Raw genomic sequence first — 19930 nt, 5'->3', positions numbered from 1 at the left:
GCTGCTATGACCTGCGACCTGTCATGTTGGCATGCACACGAGCATAATTCAATATAAATTTTGGGAGAAGTAGAACAAGCAAGTAAACTGCAATCTATAGACTAATTGTGTTGAGAAATGCACATGCCAAATAAGCTGCAATAGAAGCTTCAAGGCTCAAGCATTAAGCAGTAACAAGTCTCATGCATAAGGCATAAGCAATGCTAGTATGGTGCTATGCAGCCCTAAGGAGGCCAAATTAATTAGGGCTTTCAGCCCATACTTTGCCCGCTTTAAATTTACTGTTATATACTAGCAGGCTCTTATATGAAACAAGCCCAGAAGGGGGCCAACTTTCTTAGGGCTTTCAGGAATCAGCCCATAATTGCCCCAATTTTTTGGGAAAGGAGAAAGCAAGATGCAGAGTGGAGCCTTCAAGGCCTTCAAAAACAGCACTATATAACGAGATAAAAGAAGGCTGAAGCAAACGATGCACAACGTGAACCTGAAGGCAGGCTAAGCTCCAACGTTGATGCTCGTCACCCAAACCAGCAGGCTGTAGAAGGTGCCAAAAATCAAACGTACGATAAATCCGTACAGTGTACGGCGGGTCCGTACAGTGTACGGCGGATTCGTACAACGTACGGCGGGTACGTCGAGTCTGTACGGGGTACGTCAAGTGTGTACGGCAAATCGTCAGCAGCTGTGCGGGAGAGGCGAAAGAGCGTACGGGTACGGACGGCATGTACGGCGAAACGAAAATGCTACTTTGCATTTGCAAAGTCTAAGGTTCCAAAACGTAAGGTTTTTTAAAATTTATAAAAAAATTTAGAGCGTGTCTTAAGGTAAGACACGTGTCTTAAGTGTCTTAAGTGTCTTACCATAAGACACGAGTGTCTTAACAACCATGCTCGTGAAACGAGAGAGAATTGCTGCCACCCCTCAATGACAAATTCAGCGCGGTGTGGAAACCCAGATAAGTTTCAGGAAGAGAATTCGTAGTGGTGGTAATCATCTCTGAATCCGGAATAACTTCATCTATATTCAACAACTATTCCCTCAAATCTTGAAGTTTTGTAAGGTGAGCATTCATGGAATCTCCCTCATCTATATGTGTATGAGATAGCTCTCTCTTCAGGAAGGAAACTCTAGCATCATTTCTTACTGCAAACATGCTCTCTAAAATCTCCCAAGCTGCCTTCGAGGTCTTGCATGACCGAATGTGAGGAATAATGAACCTCTTGACAGAAAGAGAAATAACAGAAAGAGCTTGTGCATCCCTAGAATCCCATCTTTTCAGCTCTGTTGTGGGAGCCACTGGAGTAGATGTTGCTACTCCAATCACTTGTACTGCATTTTGACCCCCTCTGCCTCCAGCTGTAGGAGTGACAGGTGTAGCCACAGATTCTGACCTTGCATCATCTCCATTGACATAATTCCAGAGATGTCTACCAACCAAGATGTTGCGAACCATAAAACTCCACAAGGAGTAGTTGGTCCCATCCAACTTCTCCACCTGTGTGAGGAATCCAAACACCTCATTGGGACAAACCAAGATGTTGCGAACCATAAAACTCCACAAGGAGTAGTTGGTCCCATCCAACTTATCCACCTGTGTGAGGAATCCAAACACCTCATTGGGGTTGTTCTGAGCCATTTCTGCATGAAGACTCAAAAATGCAGCAAACTAGACAAGTAAAATCCCTTCTGAGACGTAAAAATGCACAACCAAAGTCTACCAAAAATTCTCCCACGGTGACAATTGCTGTCACAGCCTATCACAAGCTTGAAATGCACCACAATGCTCTGCAAATGCCCAAAAATCCCTCCCTGGGATGTAAAATACACAACCAAAGTCTGCCAAAAATTCTCCCACAGTTACAATTGCTGTTACAGCCTATCACAGGCTTGAAATGCACCACAATGCTCTGCAAATGCCCTAAAATCTGCAAAGTGTATCTGCAAAACGTGGCAAATGTCTGCAATTTGACTCACACTGAGTCCAAAACTGCTTGCAAATCTCCCAAATGATCTTTCAATTGCCAAATTGCATCAAAATGCAAATGCCCCAATTTCTTCAGGGAAATTGCATCCAAAAGAGGGCAAATTAACTGAAAGCCCCAAATATGCAATAAATTGCAGTGCAAAACCAAAAGCCCCAAATTTTACGATGAGATTGAGCAAAAATTGGGGCAAATTCACGAAAAGGCCCCAAACTGACAAAATGCCCAATTTCACAAAATGTGGCCTGCAAAGCACACAAAGATCTGCTTCAAATCTTTAGCCAAACAATGGTACAGTGCACAAAAAATTGCCTGCAAATGGACCAAGCAAGGAGACCCTGTAAACAACCACCCTGCCAGAGTACCCTGCAACAGTCTGTACAGTACGGACTGTACGGCTGTACGGACAGCTCACGGCAAGCAAGTACCACACAGCACGAATGTACGGATGCCTGCAGGTGCACTTGTATGGTCAACGTGACCTGCTTGTACGGACGACGACTGCTGCAAGGCTGCCCGTACACGCAACGTACGAACTGTTTGCTGGTACGGAACAACAGCGCAGATGCAGAGGCGTGGAGCTGCTGGGCTGTACGGCGCTGGTTGTACGGACGATGCAGCAAAGGTGCTTGTACAGAATAACGTGCTGGAATTGGTACGGAATGCGGGAGCTGCAGATGTACGGACAGCGTCACTAAAGTACGGACATAAATCCGTACAGTCTTACGGACGGGCAAGAGCGGCAGCTAGAGGTCGAGCTTGCGGGCAATGGAGCAGTTAAAGCACGGGCAGGAAGAACCTGCTCTAATACCAAATGTGAGAAAATGGGAATGCAAGGGAGAGAGCAAGACAGTGCAGAACGTCTGAATAGATGAGAGTAAGTAGTACAAGAAAAAGTGTGGGGTTTTGTCTGACAAAACCCTTATCCTATCCACTAACCGTAGTTAGGGATTGGACTGTGGTTAGGGGGAAAAAACTCAATGAGGGAAAAGCGCCCCTAACCTACTTATTACATTACATTGGCCACTACCTAGAATATAACAATAATTCTAACAGCCACTGCTTCCCTTCCTCCTCTTCTACTCCCTCTTCCTTCATCCCTAACTTCGAAGAGTCAAGGAAGTTGGATGGGACAAATTAACCCATTTGGAAAGTGAGCCATCTAGTGGCTCCAAAATTGTGGAAGATCACGACGCGGGTGGATCCGAAACCTGCTGAAGTCAAGGATAAGACAGGGAAGATCACTATCATGTGGATGCAGATGAGCTCAAAGTGTGGGAGGAAAAAGAAACCTAGGTCCTTACAATGATCATAGGGGGACGTCCCTCTCAAGGGTTGAAGCCCTGAACACAACCGTTCACATCCTCAACAAAACCAAGACGACAGCCGTTGAAGACAAGACCCCATATGAAGCATAATATGGTGAGAAGCCGACCATCTCGCATTTATGCGTTTTTGGTTCTAACGCTTTCGTACATGTGCACAAGGACGATAGAACAAAGCTGAATTCCAAGAGCAAGAAGTGTATTTTCATCGGGTATAGTGAAGAGTCGAAGGCAAATTGTCTCTTCAATCTGGCAACAAAGAAGATCCTCATTAGCAAGGACGTGGTCTTTGAAGAGACAGAGTCTCAGCCGGAGGAGGAGACTCGGCAAATTTTAGTTTCACCCTCATCAGCACCCAAATTGACCATCACAGAGGTGGAGAAAGCTGAAGAGTCTTAGGAGTTAGATGCAGAGCAAGACACACCACAGCCACGTCCAAAGACACCATCTACAGATAAGAAGTTGTCTAGTGGTACCTGCAGACCTTGTAAGATTCTCGGGTGACAGACATACCTAGGACCAATTCCGGGCCACACAGATCCCAACGCACCACGAGGACACTACACGCTGGTAGCTCAGATCGACGAGCCTAGATCCTTTGAGGAGGCAAAGGATACTCCAAAGTGGCAAGCTGCCACGAAGGCAAAGATGAATGCTATTCTAAAGAATGACACCTCTGATTTGGTGGACAAACCTTTCAAGGCAAAGGTTATTGGTACCAAGCTGGGTGTATAAACTCAAGTTCAAGTTTGATGGAAGCTTGGACAAGTACAAAGCTAGGCTGGTGGTAAAAGGGTACGCTCTGTCGGAGGGTCTCGACTTTGCTGAGACATTTGCTCCTACATCTCGAATGCTGACCATTCGGACTATTATAGCCTTGGCTGCCCATCAGAGATGGCTGCTAATCCTGATGGATCTAAAATCAGCATTCTTGAACGGGACCCTGGTATATGTGGAGCAACCACCGGGCTTTCAAGTTCTAGGTTCCGCTTCCAAGGTATGCAAGTTGAAGAAGGCATTGTATGAGGAGGACATAGGGGCCATATGACTGTGAGGGGAGGGTATGTAAGCGCTCCAAAAGGAGCCACTTGGTCAAGTACCCCGCATGCGGGTCCCAAATCGCCCCATAGCCACGTATCCTCCTCAACACCCCAAAAGGGTACCCAAGGATATGATTTTAGGCCTTATATGCAAGGCCACCACTAGTGCACATAGTATTGTGGGATTTCTCCCTTGCAGTACACCTATCATGCCGCGCCAAGAGCTCTTCATAATTCATTATCCGCATAAGCCACAAGGGGGCACCCAAGGGGGTTAGCCCATTTCCAACACCCCCCGTGGGCTAAGCACTTTGAAAGGTGAATTGCCAAACCAAAGGCCAGCCCAACCAACAAACCGGAGGACACCACAAACTGCACGAGGGTCAACAAACCAAAGCTGTCACCACCAGATAAAGCCACCGATGCAAGCAGCCGTCATTGTCACACTAAAAATCACGCTGTCAATCACAACCCTCCACGGCGAGGTTGCACTTAATGCGCACTGTGCAAATCACAACTCTCTGCACAGCACCTAATCTACCAAACAATCCGCCGCAGGTTGCCACTTCCTAAGGCGCACACAACCGCACAGATCTGAAGCCACAACGGCCACGCGACAGCTGCACAGCCCAACCTGCTCTCATACCATGTAAGCGCTCCAAAAGACACCACATGGCCAAGTACGCCGATGCGAGTCCCAAACCATCATTGGATTTCTATCACGTTGACATTGTCACGTCAAGTGATGGTTGCCCTTGCCTACCCACGCAATTGAGTGTGGTGTGAAGACATCGTATGGAGGATAATCTTGGGCTGAAATGAGCATAGGGAGGGCGAAAGAGGTACAGGGACCAAGAAAGAGCTCTAATACCAATGAAGTGAAGGATGGCATGGCAGATTTTCAGAAGATGGCAGAATCAAGAGAAGGAAGAAAGAAAGAAAGAAAGAATAATAAAGTCTTCAGAAGACCAAAAAGGATCTATGAGACTAAAAGAAGCTGATACAATGAACTGATGGGTAGAGCCACTAAATGGCCATCAACACCCAGCCCATAACAGCAACGGCACATATAAGGGAACAACTCTCTGAGTGGAAGCGAGCGAGGGTGTCAGCCCTAGGAGGGGGTCGTCAGTGTGTGAGGCTCTGATGGTGGCAAAAACTGTAGGCCATCTCATGGGCTATCCATAGATGCCACTTATACCTTGGTATGTGCCTTGTAGGCCTAGTTATAGTCAATTACGACTATTGGTACAATTAGTTTATGTACCATCTAGGTCGGTTAGGACACTTAGTCCAATTAGGGCAGTTATCCCTAGGGTTTTTTACGTTGGCTCTCCCTTGAGCCTCCACACTTCAGTTTTGCAGCAATCTATTACAGCGTCTCGTTTTTCTCCTTTGTGCTTCCATTTTTGAGCTTCCATTGCTTCCAACACCCAACAGTGTAAAGGGACTGAAGGGGGAAGAAGAGCAAGAGAGTGAGAGTGAGAGAGAGAGAAGACTCAAGGTGTGCGGGTGTGAAGTAATGAGCCACACCACAAACTCATTTGTTTTATTAGGATTAGGTTTACCCTATGACTGTCTTAAGACAGTCATAGGTGTCCTATCTTTAATGAAGGGTTGGCAATGTGCCTTTACCCCAACAACCTCCCACCTAAAGGCCAATGTGCCAAAAGGGGAGAAAAGAATAAAAATTACAGCAATATACAGTTACTGTATACAAGACCATAAAATAAGAATGGTCTCATCCTAATCCCATGATGTGGCGGCAATGTGCAAACCGCTCTGTAGGCAAGCTCTTAGTGAGCAAATTTGCAGGATTATCATCAGTATGCACCTTCACAAGCTCAAGTCGCTTGTCTTCCAGTACCTCTCTGATGAAATGATATTTCACTTCTATGTGCTTGGTCTTCTGATGAAAGACCGGATTCTTTGCCAACATGATAGCACTCTGACTATCACAATGCAAAACTGGCATATCTCCTGTAATGCCCAAATCTCCCACCAGCCGAGTAAGCCATATTGCTTCCTTGCAGGCCTCAGTGGCTGCAACATATTCAGCTTCAGTGGTTGACAGTGCAACGCATTTCTGCAACCGAGACACCCATGATATAGCACCTCCTGCAAATGTGAAAATATAACCGGTAGTAGACTTCCGGTTATCTGCATTCCCTGCATAGTCTGAATCTGTAAAACCATGCACCAATGCATCCTGCCTACCATAGCAGATGCACAAGTCTTTGGTACCCTTGAGATACCTCAAGACACCTTTCACTGCTTCCCAGTGCCGCTTGCCTGGATTTGCCATATACCTGCTGATGACTCCCACCGCAAAAGCAATATCCGGACGAGTGGCAACCATGGCATACATCAAAGATCCAACTGCAGATGCATACGGAACCTTGGCCATTTCAGCCTTATCATCATCTGATCTGGGGCTGTCCTTACTGCTGAGTTTTAAATGGGGAGGCAACGGGGTACTAATAGACTTCCCCCCCTCCATTTTAAACCTCTGCAGTACTTTGTCAATATACTCCTTTTGTGACAGAAACAAAAGTCCCTTGGACCTGTCACGAGTAATCCGCATGCCAAGAATATGATTTGCATCACCCAAGTCTTTCATGTCAAAAGACTTATGCAGTTGTTTCTTCAAAGCACTAATCTCATGCTGAGATTTACTGGCAATAAGCATGTCATCCACATATAGAATGAGTAACATCAAACTGCCATCCTTAGCTCGTTTGGGGTCTCACACCGATGATACCCTTGGGACTGCATGAAGGCATCAAACTTCTTGTACCATTCCCTTGGCGCCTGCTTGAGTCCATACAAGCTCCTCTTGAGCTTACACACAAGCTGCTCTTTCCCTTTAACAGCATATCCCTCTGGCTGACTCATATAGATCTCATCATGGAGATCTCCATGAAGAAAGGCTGTCTTCACATCCATCTGACATAAATCCATGTCGTCATGAGCAACAAGAGCCAACACTGCTCTCAAAGTAGTCATCTTGACTACAGGGGAAAAGATCTCATCAAAGTCAATGCCCTTCTCCTGCTTAAATCCCTTGGCAACCAATCTGGCCTTATACCTAGGTAAAGCATTTGAATCCACTTTGACTTTGTAAACCCACTTGCATGGCAAAACCTTTCTGCCTGCAGGTAACTGCACCAAGTCCCATGTATCATTCTGAAGTAGGGAGTCCATTTCTGACTGCATGGCTTTCTCCCACTTCTTTTTCTCTGTTCTTCCCATAGCTTCCTTGAAGCTGGAAGGCTCACCACAATCTGTCAGCATGATAAAATCAGCCACATTATTGGCTCCTGGAACAAACCTGGCAGGAGGCCGTTGTGCACGGGTGCTCCTCCTAACAAAATGTTCCGGATTAGGCTGCTGTCCAGCCTGTTCTTCATGCATGACAGGTGGCTGTACCACTATATCTGGCTGTTCTACACCCCATCTGCTGGCACATCCAGTGGTGCATCATTGGCAAAATTATCCGGCTGATTTTCAGCCTGTATACCCTCTTGAACAGGGTGATCTGCAGCAGGCTGCTGCTGCATATAAATGGGCATTCTTTGCTGTCCAACATCATCATAAATAACCCTCCTGTATTCCACAGGTTGCACGGGTTCCTTGTGTACACTATCCTCTTTAAAGATTACATCATTGCTGCGTATAATCTTCCGTTTAACGGGATCCCATAATCTGTACCCCATTTCACCTTCGTCACAATAACCCATAAAGATGCATCTGATAGACTTTGGATCCAGTTTGGTGCGCAGTTCTTTGCGTACATGAGCAAAGCACTCGCAGCCAAATACACGTAAGTGCTTATATGAAGGTGGCTTGCCAGACCACACCTCCTCTGGCACTTTCAACTCCAAAGCCTTGTTTGGCGACCTGTTAATAATGTGAACTGCTGTTTGCACGGCTTCTGCCCAAAAGCCATGGGGTAATGCAGCATAAGACAACATACATCGAACCTTCTCCTGAATAGTTCGATTCATCCGCTCACTTGCACCATTTTGAGATGCATTATGAGGGGCTGTGAGTTCCTGTTTAATGCCCTTAGCTTGGCAAAACTGCACAAAAGCATGTGACACATACTCACCCCCATTATCGGATTTGAGGCATTTCAGCCTACGACCTGTCCGATTCTCAACCTGAGCAACAAACTTCTTGAAAGCATCTAAGGCATCTCCCTTATGCTTCAAGAAATAGACCCACACTTTGCGTGTGGCATCATCAATGAAAGTAATAAAATATTTTGCACCCCCTAGTGATAACTGTGGCATCTCACACAAATCAGTGTGCACTAGATCAAGTGGTGCTCTATTCTGGGGAGTTCTCCTCTTATGAGGAGTCCCAGAATGCTTGCCAAATATACAATGATCACAAGTAGGCAAATCTGAAAAAGAAAGAGGCGGCAGATAACCCAAACGTGACAGTTCTTGCATTCCTTTAACAGACATGTGTCCCAACCGGCTATGCCACAATGAAACCTTTGGCAGCTCGGTTATGGCAACAACATGATTACCCACACTGGAAACATAAAGAGGGTACAAGGTATCACTCTTAAAACCCTCAGCCACTACAGTCTGGCTATCAGTAATCACCCATTTGGAATCCCCAAATGTGGTGTGGTAACCACTGTCATCCAATAAGCCAGTGCTAATCAGATTTTTCTTGATTTGCGGCACATGGCGGACACCATCAAGCATGAATATGCGTCCATCAGGAAATACTATCTGAATACTGCCAATCCCTGCAATCTGACATGCATAGTTGTTCCCAAGATGAACAACTCCATGAGTACCTGTGTAGGAAGTAAACCACTCCCTATGAGGAGTAACATGAAAAGAGGCACCTGAATCCAAGAGCCAGGTGTGCATGTCGTGACCATCAATAACCAAGGCATGTGCTATTACAGCAGAAGAGCATAAAACATCATGTATGTCACTGTCACTGTCCTCTGCTGCAACATTCACTGCATCCAAATCATCTGCCTTGGCCTTGCCTTTGCCTTTGCTTGCATTTCCTGCATCCTTTGTTTCAGCCTTCTTGGCTTTCTGATCCCGTATGAACTTGAAGCACTTAGACTTCACATGTCCCTTTTTGCCACAATAAAAGCATTCAATATCCTTTTTACCACGGGACTGACTTCGGGATTTGGATTTACTAGCAGATCTCCCCTTCTGCTGAGTTCTGCCTCTATCCTGTACCTGCAAACCTGTACCTGCAAAGCATTTGAAGATTTGCTGCCCGCATTATTCTTCCTGCTCATCTCCTCCATGAGGAGAGAGCTCTCTACATCAGCATATATAAGAGTGACATTTGAATTAGACAGGGTGGTCTTGAAAGTGTCCCAACTCTCAGGGAGGGTACACAACAAGAAAGTAGCCTTGAACTCCTCATCAAGATTCAACCCCTGTGCAATCAGCTGTGTAAAAATGGCATTGAACTCACTCAAGTGTGAGGTCATAGCTGTACCTTCCTTCATGCGAAGATCGACCAGCTTCTTCAGCCAATAAACCTTACTGGCTGAGCTCTTTTGGGCATACAATTCTTCTAGTCTTTGCCATAGACCATAAGAGGTCTTTTCAGCCTGAACATTGAACACAAGAGAGTCTGAAATAGTGAGCATGATAGCTGCCCTCGCAGACAAATCAAGCTCTTCCCAGTCATCAGCTGCCATGTCAGATGGCTTGACACCCTTCACCCTTATGGGCTTAGCAATCTTCTTTAACAGAAGTACATTCAAGCACTGTTCTGCCCATAATGCATAGTTGTGTGCTCCTTCCAGTTTCTTTATGTTCAGAATCGAAGAATCACTTCCCCCTGATGCCATATCAGATAAGGAAAGTACCTGACTCCCTGGAAGTAAAAAGGACTGAATAAAAATTCTGACTTCTCAGAAAAAACCTGCTCTATTCAAGAGCCAGAAGCACTCTCAATGGTGCTGTTTTTACTGTCAGGAAAATCTGCAGCAAAACAGTAAATGACCCTGCAAATACTGTACCTTCTGACACACTGTACCGTGCTCAAAGAGGCATAAAAACAGTAATTTCAGACTGCTGCAGCTGCTCAACAAGTGCTTAACAGTGCATAATCATCTGACAAAGCACAAACACTGCTGTAAACACTGCTGTACTGACTGTACTGATCACTTCTCCCACCTCAGATGAGGTATTGCACTGAGTTAAATTGCATAAACCACTTGGCAAACACCCAAAAAAAAAATGACACTTCAGCCTGTCACAAAACCTGCAACAGAAAATCGGATAAATCCCAAGCAATCACCCTTATACCAAGGGGAGAAAATGCATCTGAAGATCTCTGTCGGTAACCCAAGTGCTATCAAACAAAGTCTGGGCAAAAGCCCCTTGATCTGACACCTGAATCAAGTGGAGAACACCTCAACACTGAGGTAGCATGCAATATGAAAATCTCTCTGACAAAATCATCCACCAGTGTAATGCATATACTGCCCTGTGTAGAAATGACATACACAGATCCCAACGTACAAACACTCAATGAGGAACCTTTTGAGCACTGTCAACGAAGGACAGTTAGGGACCGAGTAAACTCGATGCGCCCTGGCCAAGCGTGGCTCAACTGAAGTTCTCTGAGTGTGGCACAAGAAATGTGACCTGCAAGAAAATGTCATCTCGACACTGCGGAAATCAAGACAAATGTGTGCTCTCTGGCACCACACTGCCTCAAGGCATACAATGCATCACCTTCCGGGCAAAAGCCCTATGATCTGCTCACCTGTAAACTGAGATTCAAACCCAGTAAAAGCATATGTCCTCTTGCAAAATCAAGGCATTACCTTCCCAGAACAAAATAGCTGTGCAATCAACCACACACTGTGATTCTCTTCACCTCAAGCACGAGATGAATGAAAGTACTTGCTGTACTGTCAAGATAACACAGTTTGGTGAACTGAAAAAGACCCTGAATCAAGAGGAATGAAGAGCAGAATGCGCTTTCACCTCTTTTCTTCCCCAAAAAAAATCTGCTGCTGTACTTCCTGTACCTGCGCAGTGTACTGAATCCCAGAAAAGGAAAAAAAAAATTCGAAAAATCTTGCCCTGGTGTAGCTTCCTGCAAGTACGGTGGAGGCGTCCGTACGACTGTACGGCAGTCCGTACGGCACCCAAGAGCTGCTGTGCAGCTGCTGGTGTGACGCGGCGCTGCCCTGCTGATGTGCGCAGCTGCTAGACAGCCCGCGCCCGCGCCACAGCCCGTGCCCGCTGCCCTGCCTTCGCCCTGCCTGCACGATGCGCTGCCGCCCTGCAGCCCGCCTTCGCCAATGCGCCGCGTTGAAGGGCCCTGTAGTGTCGGCGCTGCTCGAAGTCGAGCCCGACCGTACGACTGTACGGATGACGTACGGCCGTACGGCGCTGACAGTACGGCCCTCGACGTACGTCCGTACGGAAGGGGGTGGGTAGGCTAGGGAGTGGAGGGGAATAGTGGCTCTGATACCAGTTAAAGGGACTAAAGGGGGAAGAAGAGCAAGAGAGTGAGAGTGAGAGAGAGAGAAGACTCAAGGTGTGCGGGTGTGAAGTAATGAGCCACACCACAAACTCATTTGTTTTATTAGGATTAGGTTTACCCTATGACTGTCTTAAGACAGTCATAGGTGTCCTATCTTTAATGAAGGGTTGGCAATGTGCCTTTACCCCAACACAGTGGTATCAAAGCAGGTCGCGAACCCATTCCCTCAGCCATTGGCAGCTTTCCCAAGCTGTTTGGCAGCCTCTTGAGCCCTCATTCCTGCTGGTTTTGCCGGTTTCTACACACCCGTGAGTGTTTGAAGCCTCTCCAAGCACTTCTATCGCAAAAAAACCTGATTCTGACGCGAAAAGATCGCATTTTGGAGCAGCTACCGCGAAGGGAGGCACATTCGGAGCATTTTCCTGCTGCATCTTCTTCACTTGTGTGAAGAAAATACAGCCGTACGGACTGTGAGGAACTGTTAGAACTGCATTTAATGCAGTACGGAGCATTTAATGTCAATACGGACCTATTTCGACCACATGTGTGACCTATACGGCTGTTTTCGGGACTGTCAAGCTGTTGTATGGAAGCATTTACTGCAGTACGGCTCTGTACGGACTCCATTTCAGGCTGTTCGGGGATTATTGCAACGGTTTGGAGCTATCTCTAGCTCTCGCGGGGTGCGTGCCAGCTAGTTTGAGGATTTCTCAGCATTTTGGAGCTGTTTTGGAGTGCGTGCCAGCATTTTGGAGCTGTTTGGAGCCTTTTGGAGCGTGTTGAAGTGATCTAGAGTCCACTCCTTGCGCCCATTCTTCCTCATTTGGCATCCCTTTGCCTCGGGCTGCGAGTTCTCCTCCATTGGATCTCTTGCTCTCCATTTCTAAGTGCTCTCCTCCTCGTGGGAGCACTTTCTTTTGATGTAATTCTCATTTCCAACCCTCATTTGCTCGCATTCAGAGCCGTTCACTGCTGTCCTTTCAGGCTACATCATTGGGTAAGCCATTGTTGCATTGGTTCTTTCCAATTTATGCTTCATTTGCATTTGGGAAAGGCCTTGTGTTGCCTTTGGGGATTTTTCTTGCAACAGGTACACTTTGGGACAGCAGAGTCAGTTGCAGGCTCTGGTGGCAAAGATGATTTGTTTGGAATGATTGGGGCTAATGACAAGCTTGATGGCACCAATTATCCCATGTGGTCATACATGATGGGGCATGTTTTGGTTGCCAAGAATCTATGGCATATTGTTTCAGATTCTGAGGCCACGCCTACACGCACTGTTACTTCTGGTGCTACACCTACAGCCTCTCCTTCTTCAGGTGATGGGTCTAATGCTACTGCTATGACACATGCACCTCCTGCTCCAGATGCTTTGCCTCCTTCACAGGAGCAAATCCAGTGGGATGGTCGTGATGCCAAAGCACATGCCTTGATTGCTCTTTCAGTGAAACGGGTTATTATCCCTAATATTCGGTCTTGCAAGACAGCTAAGCAAGCATGGGATCAGCTTGCATCTTTGTATCACGTGCGGAATGAGGAGGCGAGGGTTGCCTATTTCCGCAAGCAGTTGAAAGACTTGAAGCTTGATGAGGGTGGTAACATGGATGCCTATCTCACTAATGTGAAGGATTTGAAACAGCAGTTAGCCAACATTGATGAGATTATGCTTGATTCTCAACTTGTTTCTAATACCCTTGATGGGTTGCCTGATTCATATCAAGGCATTGCTACTACATTGTCGTTGGTTGCAGGGGGTGATGCCAATCATTTCTCATTTGACCAGCTAGTTATTCTTCTTCTTCTTCAGGAGGAGCAAAGTCGTGTGAATCGCAATGCTTCTATGGCTAGTGATCAAGCATTTGCTGCCCATCACAAACACAAAGGTAAAGGCAAGGTTTTAGCTGGAAGACCCTCTCATTCCCCTGCTGATCATTCACATGGTGCCTCTTCTTCAGGGGATAACACAAAGAAGAGATGTAATTATTGCAAGAAACCTGAGCGTGATATTTCTGAATGCAGGAAGCGCACAGCATCTGAAAAGAAAAAGAAAGAGTCTGGTCTTACAGTATCTGGTTCTTCTAGTGTAGCAGATCGACATGAGTTCGCTAAATTTGCACAAGACCAGCATTGGGCCTTCTTGGTTACATGTCACTATAATCCTGATGTTCATGATGCTTGTATGGTAGTTTCAGATGTTCGTGATGCTTGGTTCTTTGATAGTGGTGCTAGCAAGCACACCACTTCCTGCAAGAAGTTATTCAGCTCATTGGAGCTTACATCTCAGGGGGGCAGTGTCACATGTGCCAATAATGCATCATATACCGTGAAAGGTATTGGGCAAGTTGCTCTTACTTCTGTCTCTAGTGGTATTGTTACTCTAGAGCATGTGCTTTATGTTCCAGGCATTCGTAAGAACCTCATTTCTAGTTCAGCCATTGCTACATGTGGCTTTTAGGTTCTTTTTGATGGTGTGAGGTGTGCAGTGTATGATGCTACACATGCCTTTACCATGGTCTTGAATGGCACATTGTCTAGAGGTCTTTATAGACTTGATGCTTATGACACATGTTTAGATGATGATGCTGCACTTGTCGATGCACATGCCTTTGCTCTTGATTCTACCATAGCAGATACTCCTTTGTGGCATGAGAGGTTTTGACACCTCAATTTTGGAGCCCTAGTAAAGTTATATAAGGAAGATATGGTTGTGGTTCTTCCCAAAATGCATATGCCTACCAAACATGTTTGTGAACCATGCTTGCTTGGTAAGATGCACCGTGCTGCGTTTCCCAAGGATGGGAGAGTTGGTGCTTCACGCAAGCTTTATCTGGTTCATAGTGATGTTTGTGGACCCATGACGGTTGCAGCTCTTGGGGGGTTCTACTATTTTGTTACTTTTATTGATGATTTCACCAGGTACACTTGGATTTTCGCATTGAAATCCAAATCTGAAGTTTCTTCATGCTTCAAGCACTTTATTGCCTTGGTTGAGAATGAGAGTGGGCTGCACATTGCTCACCTTAATACAGACAGGGGGGGTGAGAAGAATAGATCAGTGATGGAAATGGCCAGATGCATGTTGAAAGGCAAACATATGCCTAATAAGTTGTGGTTGGATGCGGTCATGTGTGCAAATTACGTCTTGAATAGATGTCCTACAAAGGCATTGGAGACTATCACACCTTTTGAGGCTTGGACGGGTCGTAAGCCTCGCATTTCCCACATGAGGACTTTTGGATGCTTAGCTTATGCTCATGTGCCTTCACAGAAACACACTAAGTTGGATGATAAAGCTGTTAAGTGCATTTTTCTTGGGTATAGTTCAGAGAGCAAGGGCTATAAGCTATGTCAGCCCCGCACAGGCAAGTGTTTTGTCAGTCGGGATGTTGTGTTTAATGAATCTTCCACTATGCCTTTGCTGGACTGTCAAAAACAGCCCACTGTTGCTGCCCCCGACATATTTGACAGCTTGATGCCTTCGTTTCCATCCGATGCTCGCGATGATGTTCCATCTGAGGTTGTACCTCCTCCATCTGTTGGTCATTTGCAGCCACATGTGCAGCCAGAAATTCAGCCTGATATGCCTATCATTGATCAGGATCATTTGCACAGGGCTCTTGACCAAGAAAGAGCAGAAATTCAAGAGCCCAAAAAGGTACCCCGTTGGCTCTTTGACACATTAAAAGATGGCAAACAAGATACTCCTCTACCAGCCCGTACGAGAGCAGCTGTCCAGAAAGAGCATGCTAGTTTTGTTGCTTATGCTTTGGTTGCTACAGCATGCAATGAAGAGCCTTTATGTCATCAAGATGCCTTTCAGAATGATTGTTGGATGAAGGCCATGCAAGCTGAATTGGATTCTATCCATCAAAATAACACTTGGGAGTTGTGTGATTTGCCTCATGGCAAGAATGCCATTGGAACTAAGTGGGTTCACAAAATCAAACGAAAAGCTGATGGTTCAGTGGACCGTTACAAAGCCTGTCTTGTTGCTAGGGGCTATGCTTAGCAACATGGCATTGACTTTAAGAAGACTTTTGCTCCCACTTCTAGGATCACTACTATTCGTATTGTAATTGCCTTTGCTACCCACTTTCATTGGTAGATACATCAGCTTGATATTAAGACAGCTTTCCTTCACGGGCATTTGCAGAAAGAGGTCTATGTTTCCCAACCTCTTGGCTTTGAGGTTGAAGGTTCTTAAAGCAAGGTATGCCTCTTGAAAAAGGCCCTCTATGGATTGAAGCACCTCGGGCTTGGTATTCGAGAATTCATACTCATTTGCTCACACTTGGCTTTCAGAACAGCCCTACAGAGGCTACCCTTTACATCCGCAAGCGTGGGACAGATTTGCCGGTTTTAGTCCTTTATGTGGATGACATGCTTGTGACTGGGACACATGCTCAGCAACTTGCAGATTTTAAAATTGATTTGCAGCAGACATTTGCTATGTTTGATCTTGGTCTTCTGCACTACTATCTAAGCATCCAATTTGCTAGCGGTGAGGGGGGCATTTTGATGTCACAATCCAAGTACATTGGACAGCTTTTGCAGCATTTTCAGTTTGAGGATTGCAAGATATCCACACCATTAGAGATTGGTTTTCGCTTCTCTTCTGAGGATGGCAATGGTACATGTGATGTCACTTTCTATCAGCAGGCAGTTGGTTGTTTGATTTACCTATGCCATACGAGACCTGATCTACAGTATGTTGTCTCACAGTTGAGCATATATATGCACAGCCCATCTATGCACCATTGGCATGCCGTGAAGCGTGTTTTCAGATATCTTAAAGCCACTCAACATTTAGGTCTTCTTTATGGGGTTGATACTTCACTTGTCATGCATGGATTCATTGATAGTGATTGGGCTGGTTGTTCTGACACTCGTGTGTCACATATTGGCAGCTGTTTTATGCTTGGTACTTCATGTGTTTCTTGGTTTATCAAGAAGCAAAGTACAGTTGCTACTTTTAGCTGTGAAGCTGAGTACAGAGCAGCTTTTACAGCTACAGTGGAGTGTGTTTGGCTTCGGAAGCTTCTTGCAGATCTTTGTGCATGCTAGGCTGCTCCTACCGTCATCTTCACGTCAGAGTGCTTTGGCTATTGCATGGAATCCAGTTTTCCATGCTCACACAAAGCACATTGAGGTTCACTATCACTATGTCAAAGAGCGATTATCAACAGGTGATATTGAGTTGTCTTACATTCCCACAGAAGACAAATTGGCATATCTTTTTACGAAGGCTCTACCTTGACCTAAGTTTGAGGCTTTTCGGCAAGCTTTAAACTTAGTAACTTTTGTAACTTGATTTGTTGTACTCTGTACAGTCATAGGTTGCTATATCCCTACGGGACGAACATGTGCAACCATGACACTAGATATTTAGGTATCCTGAGCCATGTCCAAGATACTTCAGCCCATACTATGATTAGTCAGCTAGAACTATTGGCACAGTTAGTTTATGTACCATCTAGGTCAGTTAGGACACTTAGTCCAGTTAGGACAGTTAGCCCTAGGGTTTTGTTATGTTGGCTCTCCCTTGAGCCTCCACACTTCAGTTTTGCAGCAACCCATTACAACATCTCGTTTTTCTCCTTTGTGCTTCCATTTTTTTGCTTCCATTGCTTCCAACACCCAGTAGAAACTTTGTGATCGGACGTTGCCCGCTGGAGTATCCTGGCTGTAGCCCTACGGCAAACAGTGCCACGGTCACTCTTGGTCGTAGCTCTACGTCTAACCAGGGCTACTGTGGCCCCCGTCGGTCGGGCTCCAACTCTAAACAAGGAGGGGATGTCTCCAAGTGTGATCTACGTGTCGACCCTATGTCTGAGCTGTCGGGTCACGGGTTTCGGGTCACGGTCATGTCGAGGCCTCGTCTCGTTGGGGTCCATGTGATCTAGCTCAAAGAACTCCGTGATAGAGCTTTGAGAGGGATCAACCGAGGAAGAAGTCTGCTCCTGTCTCCGTGCTCAGAGTATCGTCTCACAATGCCTAAGTGCCTCATGAATGAAACTTGCCAAACACCGCTGGTCTGGGTAGGAGAGGAAATGGGCTAAAATCCCATAACTATCTCTGAAGAGGCAGTGGAAACGTCCTCGGATCTCATAGTACACAAGACACCTGAAGATGAAATGCTCCTCTGTCTCTGGTGTCCTGTGTACGATGAGAGAGAGAGAGAGAGAGAGAGAGAGAGAGAGAGAGGAGCTAGAAGGGACTAGATCAGGATAAGGTGTTACATCAAAACATCCATTGGAAATGAGGGGAGGGTACTTATATAGTACCTCCTTATCCCCTTTTTGACACATCTATCTTGCAAACACCCCCAAGTACTAACTTGACCAGCTTTGGCCTTCATTACAATAGCCTCTCATGTTCATCCATTCTCAAGTTCTCATTTATATGATGATTCATGAGGGATCAGATATGATAGAGCAGCTTTCTATCATGTTTACTTGCCCATTGTCCATTGCCTTAAACCATGGAATGATGGATGGGAAGGAATTTCTATGTTTATGTTTCCTATGTGTGGTTGCCTTTTGATGTGAGCCTCCCCCCCCCCCCCCCCCCTCTTTTTTTTTAAAGCAACCCAGTGGTTTTTTGTGCAGTTGTATATCGTATGTCTCGGCATGCTGTGTTCATCTCGTGTTGTCTCTCAATGCTTGTTCATTTCCACGAGAATTTGGCTGTATATGTAGAAATGCAGATGTACATAAGGAAAATACCCATTGTGTTTTCCAATACTTCCTTCTAAACAAGTCATCCCTCTACTTGCTCTTTTCTTGGCTGAGATTGTAAACACATTGACTAATTAAATAATAATAAGACCCAGAAACAAGATAGGAAGACATAGCCCCATCAAGCTGTTTTCTGCAAAAGCTCTTATATTGAAAATGCTTCATAGGGACGACCACGGACAATCAAAATGCTCTCCCAAAAAAGAGAATCAGCAGGAGAGAGACCAATTTAATAGGCTCATGACCAGAGTTTCTGCAATGATCATACTCTCTCCAAAAAAATCCAATTCGCAATCCAAAAAAATCCAATTCGCAAAAAGCAGCTTGTGTGGGCTACAGAGGGAACACTCCCACACATGATGTTCCAAGGCAATGCAACAAACAAAAGTTGTGTTTTCTTTGCAAAGGATTGGACAGTTTGAAAGTAAATACATCTTTGAAGATAGAGTTGCGACAAAGACAAAACATGCAGTGCAAATAAGTTTAAGTACGTCGTTACTACTCAAAGTTACTAAGCACAAAAAGATGTACCAAGAAAAAATACACGCTATAACACTAGAGGAAACTGCAGGTAGATTATACAAAAACATAATTGGACCAAAATATGTCAGGCATGAAAGAGATTGCTGCTAAGCCTTTATGTACAACAGCTTTCAACTTGCTGTGATAATAAATTCAAGGAACACTAAACATGGCACACTCTTCGCAGCTCCCAGCAGACTTAGCAAGGACTGGGTAAATCTGTATACGTAGCCTTGATTGCAAAAGTGAAACAAAGGCCTAGCATACCTACTTTTATATGACCTTTCAGCTCTACTGTCTGCATGTCCCCGTAAAACTGAATCCCCCAGACTGAACGCCACCGTCCATTACTGAAATTTAAACAACTTTTCAGCATTAGACTTACAGAATATGAGAATGACTACCCAAATTTAAAAAACAATAACAGCTTTGCACCTATTTGCAACATCAATGAATGTGGCTAACAGAATTATATCATGACTACCAGAAGTTTTGAGGACTAATTTTAGCTGAAGAAATGACCACTGTCAGCTCAAATGTTTGTGCATCGTCCACATCTTTTCCACATGTAGCATAGACTGCACAATCTCCTCGTGGAAATGCTTCTTCTACATATCTGAGCACTTCGGCATCAATAGCAGCACTGCCAAAATAAGAAATTCCAAGCTTCAATACAACGATAAGTGCAGGAAAGTAAAAATTCTACGATCGAAGACATGAAAATCAGAAGGAAATGTTACTTTGTTAGAGCTTGAATAGTGGCTGCCCACATTTGCACATGCATGCATTGACATATGTATGTATGTATGTATGTTTGGGGGCCA

The 19930-nt window shown here is 45.3% G+C and overlaps 1 protein-coding gene across 1 annotated transcript in view; it reads right to left on the bottom strand.

Moving 5' to 3' along the window:
• Positions 1 to 19930, bottom strand: part of CPA (Subunits of heterodimeric actin filament capping protein Capz superfamily) — a 99949-nt gene that overhangs the window by 18018 nt on the left and 62001 nt on the right. Inside the window, exons 5-6 of the mRNA XM_087372031.1 lie at positions 19591 to 19749; positions 19378 to 19456 (exon numbers count right to left, since the gene is read on the bottom strand). Coding sequence (XP_087228157.1) covers positions 19378 to 19456; positions 19591 to 19749 — 238 coding nt within the window. The remainder of the gene's footprint in view (positions 1 to 19377; positions 19457 to 19590; positions 19750 to 19930) is intronic.

This window comes from Dipteris shenzhenensis, chromosome 33 (assembly GCF_047967505.1).
Source record: "Dipteris shenzhenensis isolate YYH24624 ecotype China chromosome 33, Dip_SZ_1.0, whole genome shotgun sequence".
Lineage (NCBI taxonomy): Eukaryota > Viridiplantae > Streptophyta > Polypodiopsida > Gleicheniales > Dipteridaceae > Dipteris > Dipteris shenzhenensis.
This window is presented reverse-complemented; position numbering and strand designations above follow the sequence as displayed.